General features: G+C 48.9%; 2 protein-coding genes across 4 annotated transcripts in view; both read left to right on the top strand.

Annotated features, from left to right (window-relative positions):
• The window catches only part of LOC142847355 (stimulated by retinoic acid gene 6 protein-like), a 40,697-nt gene extending 21,616 nt beyond the window's left edge, over positions 1-19,081 (top strand). For all 3 annotated transcript variants that reach the window (XM_075968065.1, XM_075968063.1, XM_075968064.1), the window contains 14 exons: positions 280-400; positions 1,483-1,528; positions 3,287-3,415; positions 3,752-3,822; positions 4,966-5,077; positions 8,530-8,683; positions 10,709-10,784; positions 13,417-13,498; positions 13,700-13,748; positions 14,183-14,300; positions 14,905-15,024; positions 16,652-16,815; positions 17,834-17,980; positions 18,504-19,081. In XM_075968065.1, coding sequence (XP_075824180.1) covers positions 280-400; positions 1,483-1,528; positions 3,287-3,415; positions 3,752-3,822; positions 4,966-5,077; positions 8,530-8,683; positions 10,709-10,784; positions 13,417-13,498; positions 13,700-13,748; positions 14,183-14,300; positions 14,905-15,024; positions 16,652-16,815; positions 17,834-17,980; positions 18,504-18,652 — 1,538 coding nt within the window. In that variant the 3' untranslated portion in view covers positions 18,653-19,081. The remainder of the gene's footprint in view (positions 1-279; positions 401-1,482; positions 1,529-3,286; positions 3,416-3,751; positions 3,823-4,965; positions 5,078-8,529; positions 8,684-10,708; positions 10,785-13,416; positions 13,499-13,699; positions 13,749-14,182; positions 14,301-14,904; positions 15,025-16,651; positions 16,816-17,833; positions 17,981-18,503) is intronic.
• Positions 19,082-22,214: 3,133 nt separating this feature from the next.
• The window catches only part of Ccdc180 (coiled-coil domain containing 180), a 50,515-nt gene continuing 48,908 nt past the window's right edge, over positions 22,215-23,821 (top strand). Inside the window, exon 1 of the mRNA XM_075968062.1 lies at positions 22,215-22,830. Coding sequence (XP_075824177.1) covers positions 22,762-22,830 — 69 coding nt within the window. The 5' untranslated portion in view covers positions 22,215-22,761. The remainder of the gene's footprint in view (positions 22,831-23,821) is intronic.

Genomic DNA, 23,821 nt, shown 5'->3' with positions numbered 1-23,821 from the left:
CTATTTTGGTTGCTTTCTGGTCTGTCTCTACCTGCCATACTGTGAGCTGCTCATTTGTAAAGGCTCCAGTCTTTATTTCCATGGTCAGCTGGCACCAGCCATGGGGAGGGAAGCAAGAAGGGGCTGTGGCTGAATGAAGGACATTGCTGCATTCCACTCCCGTGGCCTAGTGCTCTTCCAGTCAGCTCTTTAGGTCATGAGGCCCCGACCGCAGCTCTCCTGGCTGCCTCTGAGTAGTGAGCAGAAGAGTCCACAGCATCTCAGCCTTGTCTCTTGCAGCCTTCGTCCTTTTCATCGGGGGCATGGAAGTCGGCCTGTCTTACTTTCCCTTCTTTGCCTGCCTGTCCTCAGAGTCCCGATTGGTCAGCTCCATCCTGGGCTTCAGCTACTCCCTGATCTGGTAAGATGACTTTGCTGACCTTTTTCTGGCCATTTTGGGCATGCATGGTTGAGCTCTAGACAGGGGGACAGAGATGACTTGGGGTTCTTTGTGAAGAACAAGGCCTAGAATGGACAGAGGTGACTTGCTCAGTGTGTCCCATTGTTGCTTCTTCTTGGGAGCATTTCTTACACTTCCAAAGGTCTGTCCAGGACCCTGCGTGCATCCTAGCAGGATGTTCATGATTAGAATATTCCTGGAAGCTAGGAATTGGGGAAAATTTTCTCCTGAAAACTGACTAGAGTCCTTAGAAAGGCGGCAAGATCCCCATATCCGTGGCTTCTCCTAGAGAAAACTGTCATGTCTCTGCTTGACATTCAGGGCCATCCTGGCTTGGCCTCATCTTCCTCCTTCTCCAGTCCCCAAGGATGTCCTGTCATGCCTTCAGTCACTCAGTTTCCTACAGCCCATTACCTCTCCATTCACTCACTCAACAGTCATTCTTTATGTTCCCCAGTGAGCCAGGGAGACAGCAGGAAAGATCCTCACGGACTCTGGGCTCTGGTCCCCAGGCCTCTGGGCTTCTTCCCCTGTGTAGGGCATCTTCCTTCCACCTAGGATGATGCGTGGGTCATGTTGACTATGACTGCAGCACTACATACGTATGCAGAGTTAGCACCAGGGAACTTCTGTAACTGAGTAACCTGCCTTGGGACAATTCTACTCCTGAGTCTCTGAGACTCTTCTCTCATTCCCATTCCCCACCCACCCACTCCTACATTCAGCAAGAGCCCCAGCCACAGTCAGGAGACCTAAGACCTTGTCCTGGCTCTATGTGTCTGTAAGTGGCTTGATTTAATCCCTTGCTGTCCCTGAACTTCCGCCCAGGAGCATCCTGGGTCTTTTTCCTTGGCCCACAATGACTCTGAGATGTGTCTCCAGCAAGGCAGGTCCAGCAGATATGGTGCTCAGCTAGGCACAAGCAGGTGCTCAACCAGACACAGTCCTCCCAAAGGGAGCAGGCAGGCTGTGAACTGTGTTCACCAGGCTGGTCTGGGTTGCGCAGGGATGGAAGCCAACCTTAACCTGTTCCTGTCCTGCAGGTTTGTGGTTACCATTCTTCAGATCGCAGAGTGTCCCCATGGCCAGGTAAGTCCCTGCTGACCTCACCTCAGGGTGTTCAGTCACCACCTTGGGGCCACCGGGCTCTGTGAGCTCAGACAAGCCCTCTTTGGGCTTCAGGATCCTCACCTCTGGGGGAGGGGAGCGGGCATTGCTCACCCAGCTTCTGTTTGTGTAGCACCTTCCTTTCTTCCTTCCTTCTTTCCTTCCTTCTTTCCTTCCTTCTTTCCTTCCTTCTTTCCTTCCTTCTTTCCTTCCTTCCTTCCTTCCTTCCTTCCTTCCTTCCTTCCTTCCTTCCTTCCTTCCTTCTTTCCTGTGTGTGGTTTTTCAAGACAGGGATTTTCTGTAGCTTTGGAGCCTGCCCTGGAACTAGCTCTTGTAGACCAGTCTGGCTTTGAATCCACAGAGATCCGCCTGCCTCTGCCTCCCAAGTGCTGGGATTAAAGGCGTGTGCCACCACCACCCAGCCTTGTGTAGCACCCTTCTTCACTCCCTGCCCCGTTGATCAGGAAGAGATTGTCTCATTTGGACCTCAAGGTGGCTCATCAACCTACTTTACAGGTGGCATACATTATATGCCAACTTTGCCAAGTAAGTCACGGGAAGGAGTCAGCAGAACTGGGAGCTGAGGTCGGGCATGGCCGATGTCAAGACCCTCAGCCCTAGCTTCCCTTGCTATGAAACTGAAGAATCAGACAGGGGAAAGCTCTCCAGCATGATCACCTGACCCGTTGCCTTTCCCAGAGTTAGTGAAAGCTGCAAACCCAGAAAAGGAACAAAATGAAGAGGATATTATTAGCCAGGTCCACACGGTTCTGTAAAAGCTCCATTTGGTTACACTGTGACCAATTCCAGGTGCTGAGGTAATTTGGTTTCTAGCAGTAAACAAACATATTTCTCTAGATTTTTACCATCCCTGTCCCGTGGACCCCAGTAGGGGTCAGCCTAGCTTGATGATGCTAGTCATCAATGGATACTCTTTAACGGACCACTCACTAGCTACCCTTAGCAATGGCCACCTCCAGGCCAACGCTAGATGCTATTTAACCTCCTTCCTCGCTCCTGCCCTTTCTGCCATAACTATCGCAGCTTGGAGGCAGACAACAGGCTCAGATGAAGCCTCCTCTGCACGTTTCTCCAAAGTAAAGGCTGACACCATCAGCAAGCTGCTGTTCCTTGTCTGTCTGTCCTTCCTTCTCATGGTCTTTTAGGTGTCACGCTAAAGAGCTCCCAGGAAGGTTTGGGGAAGTCAGGGAGGTTATCTGGGCCTAGAACTCAGGTCTCATCACCCTCACAGGATTTAACAGTAGACCATTAGATATATGTGTTAAAGAGAAGTGTGGCAGAGCCTAGTTAGAAAAGTGAGCCTGGGTGGCGGGGCGCTCCATCCTCATCTCTATGTGGGACTGGGAGCGCCTGGCAAACCTCTGCCCAGGAGGATGCCTCCTCACCAGTAATCCAGGGCCCGGATTCTGGGTCACAGCCTTCCTTTGGCACCTTGTTGGCTTCTCAGTCTCCCAGAGGTGCGCCTGAAATTTCAAATGTTCATGACTGCATCGGGAGAGGACAGCATCTTACTTCTAATTCAGACTCTTTCATTATGAACTGCTGTGTGTTAACTTCCGCTCCAGTCCATGGAGAGACACACAGACATGAGGAGAAGCAGGAAAATGCTGGCTGTGGTCGCCAGCAAGCCAGAAGTGTCCACATCTCCATAGGGGCAGCCAGGCCTCCCCTCACTACAGCCTGCTGATGGCCTCACCCCCAGCTCTGTTTCTGTTGCAGTATCTAGGGAGGTTCGAGACCCTCATCTTCTACTGGCCCTCACTGCTGTGCCTGGGTTTCCTGCTTGGCCGCTTCCTATACATGTTCATTAAGGCTCTGCCAATCCGCCTGGTCCTGGAGCCGCAAACAGTGAGTACTGAGCTAAATGCCATGGTTTCCCAAGAGTTGCCCTTATAGCGGGGAGGGGTGTTCTGCTATTGCTTCCCTGCAGCCCTCTCTGGTGAGGGAGACAAGCTTCTCTGAGCAGTAGCTGACCCAGCCTGGGCCAGGAGAGTTGAGGAGGGACAGACCTCTGACCTTCTGAGGGAAGCAGGCACCTCACAGAGTCGAAACCTGCCCCGAAGGATGACAGGCGCTGGGATGGCAAAACTTGAATCTCCATCGTGTCCTCCACAGCGATGACCCCTTAAGAGACCAAACCCTAGCAAGCACCTGTGAGCCAGCACGTCCCCTCCTTTCTTGCAGAAAGAAAAGTCATTGTTGGAGGCCCACCAGGCAGAGCACGTGAAACGGCTCCTGAGCAAGCCCCGGCTGCAGTAAGCACACCCTTCACCCTTGCCATTAGACCAGGCCCACGGGACAGACCCTGGGACTGTGGAGAGGCTCTGCAGACAGCAAGAACCAACCCAAAGCAGACACAAGCAGAGAGGGAAATGGGGGGCCTGGGACTCCAAAAAGACTCGAGAGGGAGTCCGTTTCAAGCTAACTAGACCAGGGGCTTAAGAGACAACCTCAGAACTAGATCTTCCTAGAGCTCCCAGTGTTCTTCACTGCCCAGGCCTCACACTGGGCAGGCTTCCTCAGCACTCTAGACTTCAAGAGGAAAGAGACATTTCATTTTCTATTTTTTTAAAAATAAGTCATTTGAGTATATTCCAGTGGATCAAATCCCAGCTGAAAAATAATCCTTGCATCTAGATAATTGGTGTACAGAGATTGGCTGAGCCTGAGTCATATGCCTCCTGCCTCACTTCCTGGGACAGGAAGTACTGACAGCCTCACTTAACAAGTAAGATCCAGCTCCCGCCAGAGCTTCTGAGATAGTCCAGTCCACTGGATCTGCCTCAGCCAAGATCCATACTGGGTAGATCCCAGAGAAGGGATGTATCTCGTCCCAGGTCACATAGCAGCAAAGTTCCTACTGCGGTAGAGTTAGCTTTTGGAGACCTATTTCAAAATATTTGAAATAATACTGACATGAACAAAACCCAGATGGATTATTTTCTCATATACTTATACATATACTTTGGAGGTGAGCAGTCCACAGTGAACCTAGACTGCCCATGGTGTCAGCTCCCAAGCTACCTGTGTTTCTGTTCCAGCATCTTAGTACATGCCTCCTCTCCTCAGTGGTGCCTCGTTGGTCCCACAGTGCCTGGACCAGCCACGAGTCTGCACTTCCAAGGACAGACAGAAGGAAACAAGGCAGAACCAAAGAGGCTCATGTCTGTGTCAGTTCTTCCTGGGAAGTCTCCCAGAAATCCCACATCACACTCAGGGTAGCCAGACCTAGTCAGAGCTTCAAGCTGCACGAGAAGTTGGGGTTTCTGTGTTTGTTTGATTGGGAAATTGCTTCCCCCCCCATAAAAAAACCTCCATCCTTTGTCCTTAAGGATGAGGGGAGGTGAGAAGTGGTAGAAACTCCTTGCGTTCCTTTTCTGGTGTTCGTTCATTCACAGAGAAAGAGAAAAGTCTTGGTTCCAAACCAGAGTGTATGAGTGGGACCCCTGCTTCCAGTTCCCCAGCAGGATGATCGGGACCCTCGTTCTGGCATCCATCTGCCTGTACCTTGTAAGTAGCTCCATGAACCGCCTCTCCTGCTATGTAAACAGAGTGTCTGGGCTGCAGTCACCCAGTCTCTGGGACAAACCCAGTGTGCTAAAGCTTGGGTCAGATGGCAGTGAGTTAAGGAACTGCAATGCTGCAACCTTCCATTTTACCTGCAAGGACTCTTTGCTGGTGTGGTGACAGTCACAGGACAGCTCGCTATCCAGGGCAAACGGAACTGGTGGTGGCTTGCACCTTTAATTCCAGTACACAGGAGACAGAGACAGGTGGCTCTTAGCTTAATTTATTCCATATGGTTCCAGGCTAACCAGGGTTTCAGAGTGAGACCTTGTCTCAAAAAAAAAAAAAAATCCATGTGATAAAATTTAGCATTGACGGGGCTGGAGAGATGGCTCAGTGGTTGAAAGTACTGACTGCCTTTCCAGAGGATCTGAGTTCAATTCCCAGCACCCACATGACAGCTCAACCTGTCTGTAAGTCTAGTTCCAGGGGATCTGACACCCTCACACAGACACACATGCAGGCAAAACACCAATGCACAGAAAGTTAAAATAAATCATTAAAACAAAAAAGGTGAATTGCTAAAAAAAAAAGAAATTAGCATTGACTAACAGTTGATAAGGAAAAATATAGTTGATATCATTTGATATGCAAAACTGACCCAGGAAAGTTGATAACAATGATCTCTAAAGAAAATGGACAATTATAGATAGTAAGTAATCCTGTGCAGAATTAAGTCATTTAAATATAAAGTAATTGATTATCTCTCTTTGTTTTGTTTTACTTTGTTTTTTTCTCTGAGACAGGGTTTCTCTGTGTAACCCTGGCTGCCCTAGAACTCCCTCTGTAGACCAGGCTGGCCTCGAATGCAGAGGTCCACCTGCCTCTGCCTCCCTAGTGCTGGAATTAAAGTCATGCGACACTACCGCCACCCAGCAGGAAGCTAATTCTCATGAAAATAATTTCATCAAATTAAAGATGAAAGTGGAAAAGCAGAATTGGTTTACAGTATTGATCAAAACTGAGATATTTCATTTGCTTTTTTTTCTCTCAAGAGAATGTCTTCAGTGTTGATATAATTCTCACTTCAGTGTTTTGTTTTTTCGAGACAGGGTTTCTCTGTGTGACAGCCCTAGCTGTCTTGGAACTAGCTCTTGTAGCCCAGGCTGGCCTCGAACTCACAAAGATCTTCTTGCCTCTGCCTCCGGATTAAAGGCATATAGCACCACCATCACCTGGCTCGTGGTGTTTTGTCAGACATAAAATCAAAACAGTCATCATAGTCTAAGTCATTGGAAGTAAAATGACTGAGTAAAGGCAGCTGTAGCATGCAGAATACAGACAGTAAAGTCTAGGTAGTTTTGCTTGTTTTTAAGGCAGGAGGATGATGTTCTTTAGAGTAACTCTGGGGTTAAGGTTTTAAGGGAATGCATTTGTTAGGTTATAGTAAGTTCTGATGCCTTTTGTCTATGGCTGTGAAGAGACACCATGACCATGGCAACTCCTATGAGGAAAAACATTTCATTGGGAATAGATTACAGTTTAATAGGTTTAGTCCATTATCACCATGGCAGCCATGGCAGCATGCAGCAGACATGGTGGCAAAGTAGCTGAGAGTTCTACATCGTGATCTGCAGGTAACAGGCAGCAAAGTAAGACACACTTCCTCCAACAAGGCCACACTACTCCAACAAGGCAATACCTTCTGCCACTCCCTGGGGGCTGATGGGGGCCAATTACATTCAAACTACCACTAGTCAGTGATCTCCAGGTCCCAATGGGAGACCCCCATCTCAATAAACAAAACAAAACAAAAACAACAACAAAAATGAGGGGGGGGGGTGCTTGGTGTTTCTAAATGCCAGCGGCTTGTCACTGTATGTATTTGCCCCCTGCCCCCCAATGCTGAAGACAGGTACAAGCAGGGGAGGCAGTTATCTTCCTAAGGCACCCCACGTCTTCTGTCATGTGCCTCCCCATCCCTAGGACCTCAAGGCCACCTAGTCAATAGCATGGAGGGAAAATGGCAAGACGCAGAAAGTTTCCCTGGAGAAGATGGACACGGTGCGCACTACCTGTCCCTTCTGCTTCTCTTCTACTGTCTTAATGGGGTTGTGTGGCCACACCTAACATAGGGAGGCTGGGGAATGTAGTCTAGTTCTATGACCAAAGAAGAGAGAATGGCTTTTTAATTAATTCATTTAGTATACTTGTCTGTATAAATGTGTGTGTGTGTGTGTGCGTGCGCGCGCGCATGCAGAGGTCAGAGGTCAATGTCACATGTCTTCCTCAATTATCTCCACTTTGTTCATTAGGCAGGGTCTTTTCCTAAACCTGGAGTTCGGCAATTGGGCTACTCTAGCAAGCCAGCTGTTGTAGGGATCCTTTGGCTCTCCTTCCCAGCACTGGGATTTCAGGGGGCGGCCACACCCACCAGGCTTTTATATGGATGCTAGGGATGTGAACTCTGGTCCTCACGATTACGTTACCAGTGCTTTATCCCCTGAGCCATCTCCCAAGCATCCCCCTGTTTTTGTTTTTCTTTGTTTGTTTTGAGACAGGGCCTCTCATTGGGACCTGGAGATCCCTGACCAGGCTAGGCTGGGGAGGGGGAGGTGTCACGGAGCTCCTGCCTTTCTCTGCCTCCCTAGCTCTGGACTTAAAGCACATGCCACCATGCTGGATTTCTTACGTGGATGCTGGAGCTCTGAACTCTGAACCTCACGGCTGTGTTACAAGCACTTCATCCCCTGGGCCATCTCCCCAGTCCCCAGACAACTGGGGATCTCACTGCATCATCAAATAACACACTTGGCTTGATGTTATGGTGTGTCTCAAGAATTCATTGAACATCTACTGTGTAGTAGACACCATGTTAAGAACTAGGAGAGAGCAGAGGGACGATTCAGCATAGCCCCAGTCCAGGAGAAGCTGGGGCTCCAAGAGGAAGACATTGAAGGGGAGCTCTTGCCATTCTAGGAGAGAGAAGCAGACGGTGACTGTGTTCTGAAGTCCAGTGAGTTATTCTGGTCTAAGAAACTGCCTGATGGTGGTGGCATTTGTACTCCACTCTCAAAAACGAACACGATTTGATTAGTGGAGGAAGTAGGTGGAGGGAACCAGAGAAGCAACAGTGTGGTGGTGGGCAGACAGGACAGTGGGCAAGCCTGATGATCACATTGCCTACCTTCTCCAGTTTGGCTCCTGCTTGTGTGAGTGAAGGGAGCCATGCGGATGTGGTTGGTGTTGCCCCTAGGGTCAGCCCTCCATCACTGAATTCTATTATCTTTCAAGCGTTCCTTGAGTCATGGGTGAAGAACGAGCTTCGTGATGGTCCTTTTCTAAAGCATCCTACTGCCTGGAAGAGGCTGGCCTCGAGCCCCCCAAAAATCTTCTTCAGTTCCCATGCTGAGCTGGTCTCAGGAGACCTTGACGCCTGTGCTCTGTATTCCCAGTTCATTGTCATCGAGTTCTGCGTGTTCCTACTTGTGAAGGACGAACTGGATGTCTTTGAAGACAGACTGCAGAGCTATCTTACCCATATGAATGAGACAGAGACCTTGACCCCGGTCATCCTTGAGGTGCAAGAACTGATCAGCGTCACGAAAGGTAAAGCCACCCACTCCCCCTATTCAAACAGTGTTGAAATGGCCTGAGCAGGGTGCCTGGATTTCTTCTGTGTTAGAGTTAACCTGTCCCTTTCTGGGCTGACCAGGACAGAGAGGGCTTGGGACAGTTCATTCTACAAAAAAAAAAAAAAAAAAAAAAAAAACCAACCAACCAACCAAACAAACAAAAAAAAACCATTGCAGTTGAACTGAACAGGCCCATAGAACAGAGGTTCTCAACCTGTGGGTCACAACCCCTTGGAGGTTGAACAACCCTTCCGTAGGGGTTACCGAAGACCATCGGAAAATACAACTATTTACGTTATGATTCATAACAGGAGAAAACTTACAGTTATGAACTAACAATAAAAATACTTTTATGGTTGGGGGGGGCCACCACAGCATGAGGAACCGTATTAAAGGGTTGCAGCATTAGGAAGGTGAGAACCGCGGTCTTAGACGGTTCTCATTTGAAGAAGCTGTTTTAGTTTCCTTTCCTGTTGGTAATAGAAGACTCTTATGAAAGCAGCCCAAGGGAGAGATGTATCCTAACAGTTCACAGCCCATCAAGACTAATGATCTGGGAGCACATCATGGCCAGAAGGTGCTATCTTTGCTATGAATTCCTTTCTTATGACTCTACGGTCACAGAAAGCCACCTTATACGTGGACACTCAGACATGTTCTTCCAGATTGCTGTGCTTTACTGTGGCCTGTGAACATTTTGCAAATCTTTAATGTAGATTTATGTTCAGTATGATGAGTCCTTGAGCTCCACACTCAAAGGACAAATTTTACTTCCATTTTAGTAGCATCCATTTAAAAAAAATATTTATTTTGCCAGGTGGTGCATGCTTTTAATCCCAGCACTTGGGAGGCAGAGGCAGACAGATCTCTGTGAGTTCAAGGCCAGCTTAGTCTACAAAGCAAGTTCCAGGACAGCCAGCACTATAACACAGAGAAACGCTGTCTCAAATCCCCTCCCCCACCAAAAAAAAGATTTATTTATCTTTTTCGTAGGCAGAGTTTTTCATCAGGACCATTGATCAGTTCTGTCCTGCCAACTGACTCCCAAATAACCACACAGAAACTTAATATTAATTATTTACGCTTGGCCGATAGCTTAGGCTTGTTACTAACTAGCTCTTACAACTTAAATTAAACCATATTTTTTAATCTATATTCTACCACGTGACTTGGCACCTTTTCTCAGTAACAGCATGCTCATCTCCTGCTTCCCCTGTGTCTCCTCGCTACTTCTGAGACTCCCATGACTCTGTCAGTCCTCCTTCCAACATCTTCTCTCCCCGAAGATCCTACCTAGCGAGCTATAGGCCATCAGCTCTTTTATTAATCAATGAGAGTGATACATATTTACAGTGTATAAAGATTGTTCCATTGCAATTTTTATTTAGGGGTATGTGTACCTTGTGTGCCTGGTGTCCTCAGAAGTTATCTCCCTCTGCTCCCTGGCTGCAAGTTCTATGTGACCAGCAGCCCTAAGAGCCTGCTACCATGTACCTTAGAACTGTGAGCCAGAACAAACCCTCCCTTCCTTAAACAACCCTTGCCAGGGTATTTTGTTATAAAAACAGAAGAGTAACCAAGCTGAAGCCTAAAAAAACAAAACTTGATGAAAGGTGGATGCTACAACCTGTTGACCCCAGCTATTCTTGTGACCAATGTGCTTATCCCCTCACCAGAAGTTGCAATTAAAAGTTAGCTGTTACTGTGTTTTCCTGGATGGGGCCTACTGTTGATGTGGGTCATACATAGTTTCCCCAGCCTTAACTGAATATAGTTGGAACACACTAGTCTCCAAGGTTTCAGAAGACCATGCGGGAAATCAACTATACGGGGGTGGGGGGAGGATGTGTGTGGCTAAACTGGGCACACGCTCACCCACAGAGAAGGAGATAAAGGGGTGTAATAGGTTCCCCTCCACCTTTCTGATGAAGACCTGCCCTCTGTAAGTCCTCTTCAGGTGTGTTTTCCAAGCCCTCTCAAGTCACCCTTCCTCTTTCAGGAGTCTGGGTGGTGGCCGTTCTGCCTGCCTCCCTCACGTGCGTCAGCTATCTCTTCCACATACTGGCCTGTTACAGGTAAGCGAACTCTAGCGGCCACTTGTATGACTTCAGCCCAAACTGTGCATGACACTCTTCACCCAGAATTCCTGACTGGTCCCTGCCTGGCTTAGTGTGGCACTAGGGAGTGTATACATGGGCCGGGTATGGTCAAATGCACCATTTGTTGAGAAGAATATAAGTCTAACTGGTTGGACATCTCTGATGATCTACCGTTATACTTAGAGTCCTCACCCCAACTCTACCCAGCCTTGGGAGCTGAGTATTTTCCTCTCAACGTTTACAGCTGACAGAGACTCAACAAGATTAAATGAGTTCTCGAACACTGAGCAGAGGGGCGTGTCCTCCTGATACTCAGAGACCTTGATGTTTCTTGTGCATTCTGCTTTATTGTTGGGAATCAGAGCTGCTCCACCAGGCTCCCAGCGGTTAATCCAGCTGCAGGGATGGTCAGTGGAGGGGAGTTCAAGAGACCTGAGAGCATCTACCTCGTGTTTTGTGCCTGGGATTTCTTAGATTTAACATTTTTTGACCCAACGTACTAATTTCTTATATTTTGTCTTCAGTGCCTGAGACTTTCTTCCTTCTCTTGTATTCTGTTGGTGAGGTTTGCTTCTGAGGTTCCTGCTTGAGTCCCTAAGTTTTTCATTCTCAGTGCTCCCTCAGTTTGACTGAGTCTGCTTTCACTTCCATGTCTTGAACAGTTTCCTTCACTGCATTCCACTCTTTGTGTTTTCATTAATGGATTTATTCATGTCCTCCTTAAAGTCCTTGATTTATATCTGCATAGATATATCTATATTTATAATAGACACTTCGAAGTCCTTGTCTTGTGCTTCAGCTATGTTGGATTTCGCAGGGCCTCCTACACGAGGGCTGCTGGGCTGTAATGGAGACACTTTGTCCTGGCTGTTATTGGTTGTGTGTTTATGCTGGCATCTAGTATCTTGGTGTGGGATGATGGTAACTCTATGTATTAATATCTGGTCTTGTCTTTGTTGGGTGGGTTTCCCTCCTTGGTTTCTGCTGTCCTCTCCAGATCTTAGGAGAGCGTGTTGGCTGCGGGCTGCCTGATAGGGAGTGCTTCTGAGTCCCTTCCAGGTGTGACCACTGGGGTTCTGAATAGAACTCACTTCTAGCTTTTGGGGCTGGCAGGAAGGAGTGGGGATAGACAGGACAGAGGGCTGAGAGTGACCACAGGAGGGAGGAAAGCTGGGTCTGCCATGAGGATCTGATTCCCTGGCTGGCATGGTCAGTGAGTTTCCAGGGAGAGTGTGCCCTGGATGCTGGTGACTGAGACTGAGAGGGTATGGGCAAGTGGAGGTCCGGGGAAGGGATTCACTCAGTTCCCTAGGAGTGGGGGCTGAGAGTGACATTGTTCATGTTGTTCTGAGACTTTCCAATTTTGTAATCATGAAAAGTAGGACCCAGCCAGGAAAAATGCTGGAGATTGCATACACACTGGAGAGAGAGAGAGAGAGAGAGAGAGAGAGAGAGAGAGAGAGAGAGAGAGAGGACACTGCCAACCAATAGGCCAGTGTGGGAAATGGAGCAGTGGGGCTGGTATTCTATGAGGAGTTATTGCCCTTTTAAATTTTTTTCTGTTTAAAAATGTATTATTCTGGCCGGGCAGTGGTGGCGCACGCCTGTAATCCCAGCACTCGGGAGGCAGAGGCAGGCGGATCTCTGTGAGTTCGAGACCAGCCTGGTCTACAAGCGCTAGTTCCAGGACAGGCTCCAAAACCACAGAGAAACCTTGTCTCGAAAAACAACAACAACAAAAAAGTATTATTCTGGCCTTCAGGCATACAGACAGAATATTGTATACATAATGAATAAATAAATAAATAAATATTTCACCCTGGTCTACAGAGCTAGTTCCAGGACAGGCTCCAAAGCCACAGAGAAACCCTGTCTCGAAAAACCAAAAAAAAAAAAAAAAGTATTATTAGGCTTGGTGTGGTAGTGCATGCCTTAATCCCAGCACTCAGGAGTAGGAGCTAGGGGGATCTCTGTCAGTTCTAGACCAGTCTGGTCTCCATAGTGAGTTCCAGTACAGTCAGGGCTATGTAGAGACCCTATTTCAAAACAAACAAACAATCCCCCCACACAACAAAAAATGCATTATTATTGTATGAGTGAGTGTGTGCATGATGTGTTTGTGTGGATGAGTGTGCCATGGCATGTGTGGAGGTCGGAGGGCAACTTGTGGGAGTTGGCTCTCTCCTACCGTGTGCTTCTGGGGATTGAACCCGGGTCACTAGGCTTTGCAGCAAGAGCTTTTACTGCTGAGCCATCTAGCTCACCCTTGATTTTTTTTCTTTATGTATCAACAAAAGTGACTTCCTGGTATTAACTGTCTAAAAAATATTATTAAGTAATATGCATTTACCATTACAGAATAAGTATAGAAAGCAGAATTAAAAAAAACATAATCTCATCTACCAGATTCACTTGCTGCTATGACTCGATTAGTGTGTATTATTTTTATGAACTGTAGTAACCTTGAAGATGTTGAAGAGAAGCCAGAACTTCTGCAGGAGCTGTTGTTGACGCCCACTGCCACCGGCCTCCACGGGCCTTTCCACTGAACCCTGACCTACAGAAAGCGCCATGATTATGAATGTCACCTACTTGTCCTCTTCCACAGAAAGCACATGAAGAGGCTGTGGGCCGGAGACAAACACTTCCTCCCTCAGAAGTTCCATCGTCCCTCCTCGGCAGCCAGTGTGGTGAGTCTGTAGGGAGCTGAGCCACACCTGACAGGAGCTCAGAGAAGTCAAGCCAGACCTCCATCCCGAGATGCAGCTGTGTGAAGAACCTGCTTTGGTTTATGGGTGACCCTCAGATCGGATGGGGTCCTGGGTACAAGGCTTGGAGGGAAGGAAGCTCTCACCCTATTCTGAACCTTCTGTTTTCCTTCTAACTCTCAGGTGGCCATTGCAAGGTACTCCGGCTGGCAAATAGCCTACATCCTCTGGGGTAAGTGCTACCCAGGACCCAACCAGCCCAGTTCCCTGGGCACCTGCAGAGTCCCTGCTGCGAGGAGAGACACTGGAGGAGCAGCCCTAGCATCTAGCTTTGGGAGAATGGTGGAGAAACACCACATGTGACCTCCCTTTCCCTCATCTCTCTGGCTGCCTTTGCTAAGGGCATAATGAGCAGAGGAGGAAATGGCCCTCCACACCAGCGCAAGACTCAAGGGATTTCTAGGGGAGTTAACATTTGAACTGCATCTGACAGAGCACTGGGCAAGCAGGAAGATGGGGAAATCATGGGGGGGGGGTGCAGAAGAAGCAGTGCCAGCAAATGTGCCAAGTACCTCTGGTGGAAGAGGGCACAGGCCAGGGCCTGCAGGGAGGAGTATGGGAGTGGATCAAGCGAGCCCCTAGTGATCCCTTCTACTTCATCTTCAGGCTACCTCATCATCCACGTGGTACAGAGTCTCTGTGGGGTGATGCTCATGTACAGTCTGGTGCTGCCCATCCTCCACCACCAAGGCCTGGAGATGCTGCGAGGGCTGGCCGTTGGGGTGTAAGTACTGAGTAGATGACCCCTCCTTACTGATCCCGGGGACCCAGTCCTGGGTCCAAGGTCTTGTCCTGATGACTCAGAGATGGGTCATCACAGCACTTCACAGGGAGGGACTCTGAGGTTTTCAAAAGGCTTCCTCTCCCATTGTTCCATGAGACCTTCACAATCATGTGCGTGATGCATAGAATCCCATTTTCCAACATGGAAATAAATGGTAGGGGGAATGAAGTAAGAGGTGGGACATCAGACAGGAAGGGGCAGGAACTGTGGATAAGATATCCTATATGTTGTGTTTGTAGGGGGATGAAGTAAGAGGTGGGACATAAGGCAGGAAGGGTAGGAACCATGGATAAGCTGTCTGCTATGTCGTGTTGCCCGGTGTAGAATTCCCAAATTCCCACCCCTTCCCAGAGCCTTACTCAGCTCTCTGGAGACAGCGGAAGTCTGATTGCCAAGCACTTGCTTCTCTGGGTGCTGTCTCTCTCTCTCTCTCTCTCTCTCTCTCTCTCTCTCTCTCTCTCTCTCTCTCTCTCCTCACTGTATATCAGAGAAGGGTCTGCAACAGCAGAACAGACCACCTCAAGGTGAACCTGCCTTGTTTCAGCCTCACCCTCTCCATAGTCGTGGGCCTCATGATCCTGCAGGTGTGGATCGCTGGCAGTTTCTTCCTGCAGCCCAAGCTAAGCACGGCTGACACACAGAAGCCCCTGGCTCTCAACAACAGGTGAGAGCGGAGGACGGAGGGGCGTAAGTAAGGCTGCCGCTGTTGCTTCCACCTTTTGCCTAGTGGTGCACAGATTCTGGAGGGCTCCGAATTCTCTGAGAGGCTATGATGCTGTGCATAGAGGGGGGCTCTGGGGCCACTTGCCCTGGAATCCAGAGTTGCCATTTCTAGTAGTAGGAGAGCCGTGTGACTTCGTATGACCTCTCTAAATAAGTGAACTTCAGCCTCCCCATTTGTAAGTTATTTTGTGTTCCTTAAAGAAGTGTTTTAAGGTGGAACATGTAAAATATGGACAGCACAGTAAAGTAATGAAACTCTCATGCATTCATTCATTCACTCATGGAGGCAATCTTAGCACTGACAACAAAGAGATAGCTATCCCTACTCGCCGCCTCTGAGAACTTCATAGATTACCAGAGAGGACTGGCACCTGGGTAAGGGACAAGGCTTCCCGAGTGATCTAAAGAGGAGGCAGATGGGAGAGGTAGGGAGGAGGGGAGAGGCAGGAGAAGAGGGGAGGAGGGGAGAGGCAGGAGAAGAGGGGAGGAGGGGAGAGGCAGGAGAAGAGGGGAGGAGGGGAGAGGCAGGAGAAGAGGGGAGCAGGGGAGAGGCAGGAGAAGAGGGGAGGAGGGGAGAGGCAGGAGAAGAGGGGAGCATGGGAGAGGCAGGAGAAGAGGGGAGGAGGGGAGAGGCAGGAGAAGAGGGGAGCAGGGGAGAGGCAGGAGAAGAGGGGAGGAGGGGAGAGGCAGGAGAAGAGGGGAGGAGGGGAGAGGCAGGAGAAGAGGGGAGGAGGGGAGAGGCAGGAGAAGAGGGGAGCAGGGGAGAGGCAGGAGAAGAGGGGAGCAGGGGAGAGGCAGGAGAAGAGGGGAGCAGGGGAGAGGCAGGAGAAGAGGGGAGCAGGGGAGAGGCAGGAGAAGAGGGGAGCAGGGGAGAGGCAGGAGAAGAGGGGAGCAGAGGAGCCCAGCAGTAGCAGACTTCCTGCCTGTGAAGAGGAGGAACTGGGACCGCCGGCAGCTACCACACTGTGGATAGAAGCCGTAGGACACAAACTGCATGCGCTGGGAGAATAGTGAGATCCCCTAATGTCCACCATATAAGGTCCTTACACAGTGGGAACGCCAAGGGACACAGAGTGACAAGACCACTAAGTCCTCTGTCAGAGGGGTCTGTGACATTCAGGATGCAGTTTGGTCCTGAGGCAAGAGGATCATATTGTCAGGTGGTTATTTGGGACGTTTTCTCTGGAGGACCAGGAACAGCTAGTCCTCTGGCTGGGCTAGGTCCTATAGCAGTGACAAAGTGAACCCCAATGTTGCTGCAACCCTTGAGCCAGCAGAAGCCCCATGGTATTTCTTGTCCTCTAAGAAGCCTCATGCAAGAATCCGAAGGTCACACAAAGCAGGTAGCACTCAACCTGCTCTGTGCTCCCCACGCCTTGTCAGGGACCACACATCCCTCCATCACTGTGAGCTGGCTCTCAGTTCCACTTATGATCCAGCAGGGGATCGTAAACTTAGGAAACAGTGTTGCAGAATTTAGCGCCTGGTCTGAATGCAGCCAGAGCAGACTCTGTCCTTCGTTACCTTGCCTGACCCAGGGGCTACCCCTTGCCTGTGTCTGTCTGCAGGAGAGCGTTCCACAACTTCAACTACTTCCTGTTTTTCTACAATGTGCTCCTGGGCCTGGGCGCCTGCCTCTCCAGACTGCTCATCAGCTGCCTCCTGGGCACCTGGCTGATTGCCCGGATTGACAGGACCATCATGCAGAGCGGCTATGAGGGCGCAGACATGGGTGAGTGGCAGTCCTACTGGTCACCTCCATCGGGGAATAGTTGGCCTCACACCCTTGTGGGAAAATAGATATGAGTTCACACCTTCACAGGCTTAGAACGTATCTTCCGGTAGAGGTAAGTAATAGAAGCGTGCATTCTGGGTTGGGGAGATGGCTGTCATTAAAGGGCTTACTGCACACGTGTGAGCACCTGAGTTTGATCACCAGAACCCATGCAAAAAAGCCATGCAAGGTGTGATCTGTTTGTAATCCCAGTACTGGGGATGTGAAGGCAAGAGGATCCCTAGGGTTGACTAGACAGACAGCCCAGTCTACGGTGAGCTCCAGATCCCAGGGAAAGACCTCTTCTTTCACGTATACATGTGAACACACACAATACAAATGTGTATTCTGATGGCCAGAGGAAATGAAGGCTCTTTAACCCTGCCCATCCCACAGGCCATTGAGATGTGGGACCAAGGAATCAAACTTTCCACATAGATTGGAGATGAGAACACATCTCAGAATTATTAGCATTGTCACTTGAACACTCAGTTTAATGTACTCTAAAATCAAAGCCATGCTTGAGGAAGTAAAATCAGTGCTTCCAGCCCTGGTCACTCATTCCCTCAGCTGTTTAAGATCTGCACGGACACCTCTGCCTTCCCTTGGCTGCTCTCAGCCCCTTCAGGCTTCGAGTTCTCCGTCAAAGGCACAGAGTAGAATACTCTCTCCAAGAATCTGTCCAGATTTTTACATGGGCTCTGGAGATTCTCTGTAAGCACTCAGGCCATTAGGGCAAAAGAAAATGACTAGCAATTAACCAGGACAGGAGGGCCAGAGGCAGGCAGATCTATCTCTGTGAGTTCAAGGCCAGCCTGTTCTATATAGTGACTTCTAGGCCAGGGACACACAAGGAGACCATTTCAATAATAATAATAATAAATAGTAATTATATCATAAAAAGTACAAACCAGGCACTGATGGGAGTGTGGCCCCGGCCTGACCTCCTTTCACCTGGGTTTCACCTGGGTTTCAGGCTTCAATGCATGGGTTGGCATGCTCTTTGTGGACCACTATCACACCAACCCTGTGCTGGTCAGCTTTTGCCACATCCTGGTCACAAGCCACAGGGACCGGAAGCTGCAGAAGACCCTGAAATACTGCTACCTGAACCAAGCAGCAGGTAGCGTCTCCTGTTTGAACCTGCACTGAGTTCAGAGAGGAAAATGGATACTCACTGGGCTCGCTGGGACCCCCAAGGGGTCTGATCCCCTTATTGCTTCCCCTCCTCTGCATCCCTTTAGGCCAGGCTCCCATCAGTCAAGCTGCACGGCCTTGTCCTGCAGTCTAGCTCACCTGCTGATCCCAGAACTGAGACCCAGGTCTGCTTGCGCAGTCATCTGTATCCCATTGTCTTGGCATGCCAACTTACATCTCAGGCCGTTGGCAGATGCCATTTCAAAAACGGAGCACAGGTTTGGTTACTTTGCCCCATTGCTTACAGAAAGTGCTCCGAGTTCCTCCTGCCCCTTAAGGGCTCAGATATCCTCACTACCATACCCGGCAGGTCTGTGGAATAACTCACATCCTCTCCCTCTCATTTCCTGGGAGTCCTGATCCAATGCCTCCTGTCACCCCTTTTGCACTGTAGGTAACTGCAGAGTCAATACTCCAGCCCCACCCCTCTCTTTCTGATTCTGTCCTAGGTCCCCGATTCTCAGCCAGGGCCCGAACGAGGTGGCTTCTGCTACAGACACTGATCAACAACCCCAGGCTCATCATGCTTAGAAAATCAAAATCAGGACATGGTTCCCAAGAGTTCACCCAGATTCTGCCGACCTGCTCCGATTGCTGATAGGAGTACCGACTTCTGCTCCAAGGCCGGGCCATCTGCTGTGTGAGCAGGAGGCCCAAGGCATTTGTGATGACGTCCGTGTAGCACATGGGGTGCAGGTGCTGAAAGATGGGGAAGCTCATTGAAAAGGCACAAGTGTCAGGTTGTGAGGCGTGGGCATTGTCCTTACGCAGAGCCCAGCACTTACCCAAATCTTCACACTCAAAAATGACCCAGGACAGATACAGTCTGACTGCTGATAGTTCCTCAGGAACTCGAGCAAGTGCTGTGAGAACCCAGAGTCTAGAGTGCTTGAGCCTGGTTGCTGTGCACACTTGGCCCAGTTGGCGCATGTGCCAGGGTTGTCTTTTTTACCCGAGTCTCTACAACAGCTCCATGGCAATTTGCTTCTAGAAGCTGAAAAAAATGGAGAAAACACACACACACACACACACACACACACACACACACACACACACACCTAGTGGTCTGTATCCTTGCTAGTGTCATCAGACTTTCTCCTGGCCATTACGTGGTTGTGTAGCACCATGGTTTTAATTTGCATTTTTCCGGTATGTAACAATATGTGTTCACAGGCTTGCGTGCACACACACAGAGAGATCTCTCTGTGACATGAGTTTTGTATTAGCTCCCTGTTACTGCAACAAAATGCCTGGGATATGGAATGTATGACAAGGTTTATTTGGACTCATGGTTTTGGAGACTGCAGTCTATGATGGAGCAGCCCATTGATCTTGGCTTCTAAGGAGAATATCATGGTAGGAATACCCAGTGAACAAAAATACTCATTCCATAGCTAAGAAACATAGAGACCAGGGTCCTATGATATCCTTATGGCCATGCCTCTGGTGGTTTAAGGACCTCCTACTATACACCACTCCCAAAAGGTCCCACTTCTCTGCATGGTGCTGTCCCAGGGACAAGCCCTTAAAAGTGACTGGGCCTTTGGGAGACGCTGCCTACACTCAGGCCATAGAGACAACCAAATTTGGATCTTTGCTCACCATACAGAAGACTGGTTAGAGCAGCGATTTGGATATACTCCCAAATTGTGGAGAATGGAGTCAGCCTCGAGTGAGTGAAGTCCTGACTGAGTTAGTGTTGTGGAAATAGGACTGCACCCCACAGCCTCGGGCTCAGAGGGTTAGAGAAACCCTTCTTGGAGGACTGAGTTTAAGTGCTGACAGTGTGGGGAGGAAACGCCCACCACAGCATTCTCCCTCCAGACATTTGCAACCTAAAGTCTGCTCTCCTACAGAGATTGCTCTATGGGGCTTACCTAACCTGTCTCCTTGATCCAGATGTATGCCATAAACTCTGCTTCCTTGTCTGTCTGCATGCAGCTGTCCAGCCTCTCTGCTCAACTCTACGTAGCAAACAAGCCGAGCTTCTAGGTGTTACAGATTCTCCATCTGAGCGCCCAGACAACCATACAGCTCTCTGTCCATGTGTTGGGCTGTCTATCATTTTTTAAAATTCCCTTATGTCCACAGTTAGGTTGAGTCCCTAGAGCCAAGCAAGATGCAAACTGAAACTGAAAACACCCAATGGTGCATTGAAAATAAATAAAATGGGCTATATTTCTAATAATAGAATACCATCAGAAGCGAACTATAAGCATATTCTTTTCATGGTGAGAAGGATTCTTTTAAATATATTTTTCATTTATTCTTTGACAGTTTCGTGTATGTATATCTGTGTCTTGATTGTACCCACCCCCCTTTCCTTTTCTCCCAGACACTTCCCAGCACACCTCTCCCTCCTGCCTTCATGTCTGCTCCTGATGGCATTCTGTTGATGTGCTAGAACATTCTGATCAAAGTAACTTAGGAAAGAAAGGGTTTATTTCTGTTTACATTTCCGGGTCAAAGTATATCACCGTGGGAATCAGGGTAGGAACTCGAGCAGGACAGGAACCCGTAGGCAGAAACTGAAGCAGAGTCCACGGAGGAACACAGCTCACTGGCTTACCCCTTCTGCTTTTGTATGCCGCCCAGAACCTTAAGCAGCAGGTGCAGTGCCCACAGTGGGCTGGGATCATCAACCAGTGATGCCTCAGAGACATAACCACAGGTCAGTCTGATTTGGGAAACCCCTTAATAGTAGATTTCTCTTCCCAGAAGACTAAGTTGTGTTAAGTTGGCAATAAATACTATCAGCACAATGTCTTTTTGGTTTTTAGAAAATATAACTCCATGAGTCCAGTTTGTGCTACCTCCATAGGATGGGTGTGGCCATTCCCTGGAACATGGGCAACTTAGCAGAATCTATCAGAAAACTCTTAGAAGCGATGAATATGTAGCACGAATTCTAGTTGGTCTTAATAAAAACCTGAGTCAGATATAGGGGTTAATGCTGAAGATCAGAGAAGCAGAGCAGCCAGCTATTAGAGAGTTCCTTTACCTCTACCAATGCTCTGACTGAAGGGGCAACCCTGTCCTCAGACTGCATCTCCAGACCCATCGGTCTCCACTAAACCTCAGACTGCAGTGAGCTCCTGTCTCCTCCTGCCTTATTTTCCTTTCTCCACCCAACCCTATCACTCCTGTCGCCACCTCCCTGGGATAAAAGGCCTGCACCACCACTCTCTGGCCTCTAGGGGCTTAGCTCTGCACTCTGATCTTCAGGCAAGATTTATATGTTAAAATACAAGCCAACAAACAAACAAAAAAACCCGAACCAACAACCAGAGTCTGAAAAAAACAAAACAAAACAGTGTTTTAAAAAATAGGCTTTCCCTGGATAGTAGTAGCACAAGCCTTTAAACCTTTAATACCAGCATTTGGGAGGCAGAGACAGGCGGTTCTCTGTGAGTTTGAGGCCGACCTGATCTACATAGTGAGTTCCGGGACAGCCAGGGCTGTTACACAAATCCTGTCTCAAAAATTCAAAACTAATAAACAAACAAACTAATAAAAATCATGTTTTTCATCCCTTCCCTGGGTTACCTGTTCTTTTCAGATAACATGAATCCAATCTTTATTTCACCTGTATCAAAGAAAGAATTACAGGGTTGTGTATTCACTGTTTCCTCATTCACCTGCGTCGAAGAACGAGAATAGCGTGGTTTAGTCAACACTTCGCATTTCTGACGCTGCAGCCCCCTGCGGAAGATCACTCACTCATCTTGGGGAAAGACTTGCCAGCTAGACTGTTCCTGGACACTTGCCACCGTGGGCTTCTCTAGGAGCGGAGCGGCCCACAGAACAGGAGAAACTCATTCCGGCCAGGCAGGGCTCGAGCCCTGAATTCTGAGCCCGCCAATCTTTTGCATTGGGAAAAGATTTTATCTCTTTCAGATTCTTACAGTCGAGGACCACCTTGTGGTACCACCCCCGCACGGGTTGTTTTGACCAAAAACAACGAATATTCCTTGACCACAACAGTCAAGATCTGCGCGGACTCTATGATCTCCCACTAGCTTTGGGAACATATAAGGGCGCTCCAAGAACCCAACATTGGAAGTCGTAATTGAGTTTTAGTACTCCACGTGGGTCGCTGTGGTTGCCGAGTAACCCAGCTCCGGAAGAGGGGAAGTGTGGCAGGGCCAGCTCCGCCCCTCGCGTCGCCTAGGAGACCGCTGGCGTCTTGCTGCTGTTGCTGCTGGTGGTCTGGGCTAATCTGAGTTTAAGGTACTGGAGCCGGCAACCTTAGGTCAGGGGCTTGGGGGGCAACGGGTTGACTGAGCAACTAGGAAGGAGGGCAGGACGCATACAGAAGCAAATCCTTCCCCTTCCGCCACTCACCGTTTCTTCCAGAGGATGTGGCTGGGTTCCTGTCCCATCTGACATCTTAGGCGGATTGACTGTTCCCATAAGAGCTCCAGTGGCACGCAGACAATAATCCTGTACTTTCCAGAAAGTGCCTGTGGAATTTGCCCCCTGCTTATCTGAAGAAGTTCCTTTCCTCTTGTCTCGGTCTCCCTTTCCCTCCCCCTCCTCCCACCTCCTTTCTTATTTTCTTTGAAATTTAAGTTCCCCAGGATATCCTGTGGGACCTAGTGCTGTCTTAGGGCCCGCGGTCCCCGCAAGCACCTTGTAGTGGACAGACACTAAGATCAAGTCCCAGGCTCATTTCCAGGACGAAGGGGAATCCGGCCAGCTGCCAAGATGTCGCCAGTGGGGAAAATGTCCCAGGTAGAAAATGGAAAAGTCTACCAGCAGATCTTCCAGGCAGAGGTAGGCTTCCTGCTGCCCACAGCTCCCCTTCCCTCTAACTTTCCTGTTCCCTTCTAATTCTCTTTGTTCTGTGAGATTTGCGTCTAAGATTCAATTTTTATTTATTTTTTACTGACAGTAGATTTTACACACACACACACACACACACACACACACACACACACACAATGTATTTTGATTTCCGCTTCTTATCTACTCCTAAGTCTGTAGCTTGTTTTTGTTTTTCACTCTTATGGCTCTTTGGGGTGCCCCAACACCCAGCTCCAAATAAATCACACAGAGCCTTATTCTTTCTTATAAATGCTGTCGGAGCCCACTCCTACAAGAATCAGCCAGAGAAATCCTGGGGGGTGGGGCACTGAGGCTGAGGAAAAGTTAGATTAAGAGAAATGAAGACAGAAACATAGGGTAGACCGTGAGGACTGAAGGTCAATACCAAACAGCCCCGAGTTTCTCAGCCAGCATATGTACTGCAGAGGAAAGGCAGAACAAAGAGCAGTCCAGTCAGTTCACCACCTCCCTGCACAGTCCTTGGGAGGAAGCACAAGCAGGTGCACTATCTCATTCAGCTAAGCAGCTTCTAATCTCTAACGGGGAGTGCTTCCGGCTGGCATACGCCCACCCAAATCATAATAGAAAAATGTGCTCTTTCATCTGGCAAACATGCTCTTTCTATGGGCTGACACAGATGTTACCCACAACCCGAGAGGTTCCTGGAGAAAGCAGAGCAGGGAAGCTTGAACTAAAATGACTTCTTTAAGTCAGAAATGACTCCAGATGGAAACTGAGTCACACATGGGCCCCCACAAAATGCCTGGCCTTATCTTGGCTTGTTTCTTGCCAGTTTTTCTTAAATTATCCTGCCTATCTTTTGCCTCTGGATTTTTTTTTTCCTTTCTCTGTTTCTATATACTGTTCTTCGTTCTCCGTGGCTTGCTGTGCAGTGACTGTCCCTGGAGTCCTTCTCTCTCCTACTCCTGGATCACCTTCT

This window comes from Microtus pennsylvanicus, chromosome 3 (genome assembly GCF_037038515.1).
Source record: "Microtus pennsylvanicus isolate mMicPen1 chromosome 3, mMicPen1.hap1, whole genome shotgun sequence".
NCBI classification, from domain to species: Eukaryota; Metazoa; Chordata; class Mammalia; order Rodentia; family Cricetidae; genus Microtus; species Microtus pennsylvanicus.
This window is presented reverse-complemented; position numbering and strand designations above follow the sequence as displayed.